The sequence below is a fragment of the Pezoporus occidentalis genome, unplaced genomic scaffold (genome assembly GCF_034315485.1).
Source record: "Pezoporus occidentalis ecotype Australia unplaced genomic scaffold, CSIRO_AGI_Poc_V1 ctg279, whole genome shotgun sequence".
Classification (NCBI taxonomy): domain Eukaryota; kingdom Metazoa; phylum Chordata; class Aves; order Psittaciformes; family Psittacidae; genus Pezoporus; species Pezoporus occidentalis.
Genome location: NW_026914708.1, coordinates 1 through 2062, shown reverse-complemented (window position 1 = coordinate 2062; position 2062 = coordinate 1). Strand labels below are relative to the sequence as shown.

General features: G+C 69.1%; 1 protein-coding gene across 1 annotated transcript; it reads left to right on the top strand.

Annotated features, from left to right (window-relative positions):
- Positions 1 to 1393: 1393 nt before the first annotated feature.
- Positions 1394 to 1994, top strand: CIMAP1B (ciliary microtubule associated protein 1B; the record flags this gene model as incomplete). Its single annotated transcript, XM_062625303.1, is given in 4 exon segments — positions 1394 to 1513; positions 1643 to 1672; positions 1675 to 1815; positions 1869 to 1994. Coding segments are annotated over 4 exon segments (406 nt in total), but the record flags the coding sequence as incomplete, so codon positions are not given.
- Between the last annotated feature and the right edge of the window lie 68 nt (positions 1995 to 2062).

Genomic DNA, 2062 nt, shown 5'->3' with positions numbered 1-2062 from the left:
GGGCTCTTGCAGTAAGGTTTGGGTGCCCTATGGCACGTGCGTTGGGTGATGGGAGCCACCCAGTGCCACCCACTCGGGTGCCCGAGGTACGAGGTGCTGGCCATGGGGCGGGGTGGGCTGGAGGAGGAGCTGGTAATCCCGGGCTGGTTTGTGTTGGAAGGGACCCTAAAGCTCCTCCAGCTCCAAGCCCTGCCACGGGCAGGGACCCCTTCCACTGGAGCAGCTTGCTCCAAGCCCCTGTGTCCAACCTGGCCTTGAACACTGCCAGGGATGGGGCAGCCACAGCTTCTCTGGGCACCCTGTGCCAGCGCCTCAGCTCCCTCACAGTAAAGAACTTCTTCCTTATCTCCAACCTGAACTTCCCCTGTTTCAGTCTGAACCCATCACCCCTTGTCCTGTCACTACAGTCCCTGATGAAGAGTCCCTCCCCAGCATCCTTGTAGCCCCCTTCAGATACTGGAAGCTGCTCTGAGGTCTCCACGCAGCTTCTCTTCTCCAGGCTGAACAGCCCTAATGTTCTCAGCCTGATTTTCTCCTCCTCCCCACATACATTGCCAGGTCCCATACCCATGTATAGGACCCATGTCCTATGTCCCCGTGTCCTTCTAACCCTCACCCTGCCCCGTGCTGCCCAGTGTTTTGTTGTGCCGGTGCCCCGGTAACCGGGGGAGGAGAGAGGCTGAAGCTGGACTGTGCAGGGTGAGGGGCTGCAGAGGGACATGCACCCATGATGGGGGACCCCTGGTATCGGGGTGCATCCATGGGGTGCTGGGGGCTGTATCCATAGTGTCCTGGGGTCTGTGTCCATGGGGTGCTGGGTGTAAAGGGGGATTCCAGGGGCTGCAGGATCCCAGAACTCCCATCCATCGTGATACCAGTGACAAGGTGCTGGTGCCAACCGCTGCCGCTGTTGCGGGGCTGCAGAGCCTCGTGTCCCTGCCTGTGAGAGGCACCCGTGTCCCGCAGGCTCTGGTGCCGTGTCCCGTGTCCCGCAGGCTCTGGTGCCGTGTCCCGTGTCCCGCAGGATCCGGTGCCGTGTCCCGTGTCCCGCAGGATCCGGTGCCGTGTCCCGTGTCCCGCAGGATGCGGTGCCGTGTCCCGTGTCCCGCAGGCTCTGGTGCCGTGTCCCGTGTCCCGCAGGCTCTGGAGGTCCCGTGTCCCGCGGTACCGTGTCCCCTGTCCCGCAGGCTCTGGTGTGTCCGTGTCCCAGGATGCGGTCCCGCGGCTCTGGTGCCGTGTCCCGTGTCCCGCAGGATCCGGTGCCGGTCTGTCCCGCAGGATGGGCGTGTCTCGGTGCCGTGTCCCGTGTCCCGCAGTGTGTCCCCCCGCAGGTTTCCACGTCCCGGGAGCGCGCCCCCGCCTGGACTCAGGTGCGGGTGCAGGCGCGGCCGCGCAGTGTCCCCCATGTCGGACGGCCCCTGGGTGTGCAGCTGGAGGCCCCACCGCCCGCGGGGCCCCATCGCCGCCCTCTACACGAGCCCCGGCCCCAAGTACGGGCTCCCGAGCGGCGTCGGTGAGTGCGGCTGCGGGGGCTGAAGGGGATGTGGGGAGCGGGGGGATGCGGGGGGTCCGTGGTGTGGGGGGGGGGCTGTGGGGTTGCGGTGCTTGGGGTCCCGCCACCGCCCCCGTGCCGGCCCCGCAGGTTTCCGCGAGCACGACCGGTCCCGGGAGCGCGCCCCGCGCTCAGCTGCGGGCTGCGGGTGCAGGCGCGGCCGCAGGAGCGCTCCCGGCCCCGGTACCCGCTGCCGCCGGGCCCCCGCCTGCTCCATCGGCAGCGCCCGCGGGAGCCGCGGCCCTTCAGCAGCCCCGGCCCAGGTGAGACCCCCCCGGCCCCTCCATGGGCGCGGCGGGGCAGGCTCCCCCCGCAGCCCGGTACTGGCCGGAGCGCGCCGGGAGGGTCGCGTTCCCCACGGCCCCCGCCTGCTCCCTGAGCTCCCGCACCCGGCACGGGGCCGAGCAGCAGACACCGGGTGAGAGCGGCACCGTCAGCGGGGGTGGGAGCCAATCGTTACCCCTGGGGATGGGACGGGATGGGATGGGGTGGGGTGGGGTGGGGTGGGGT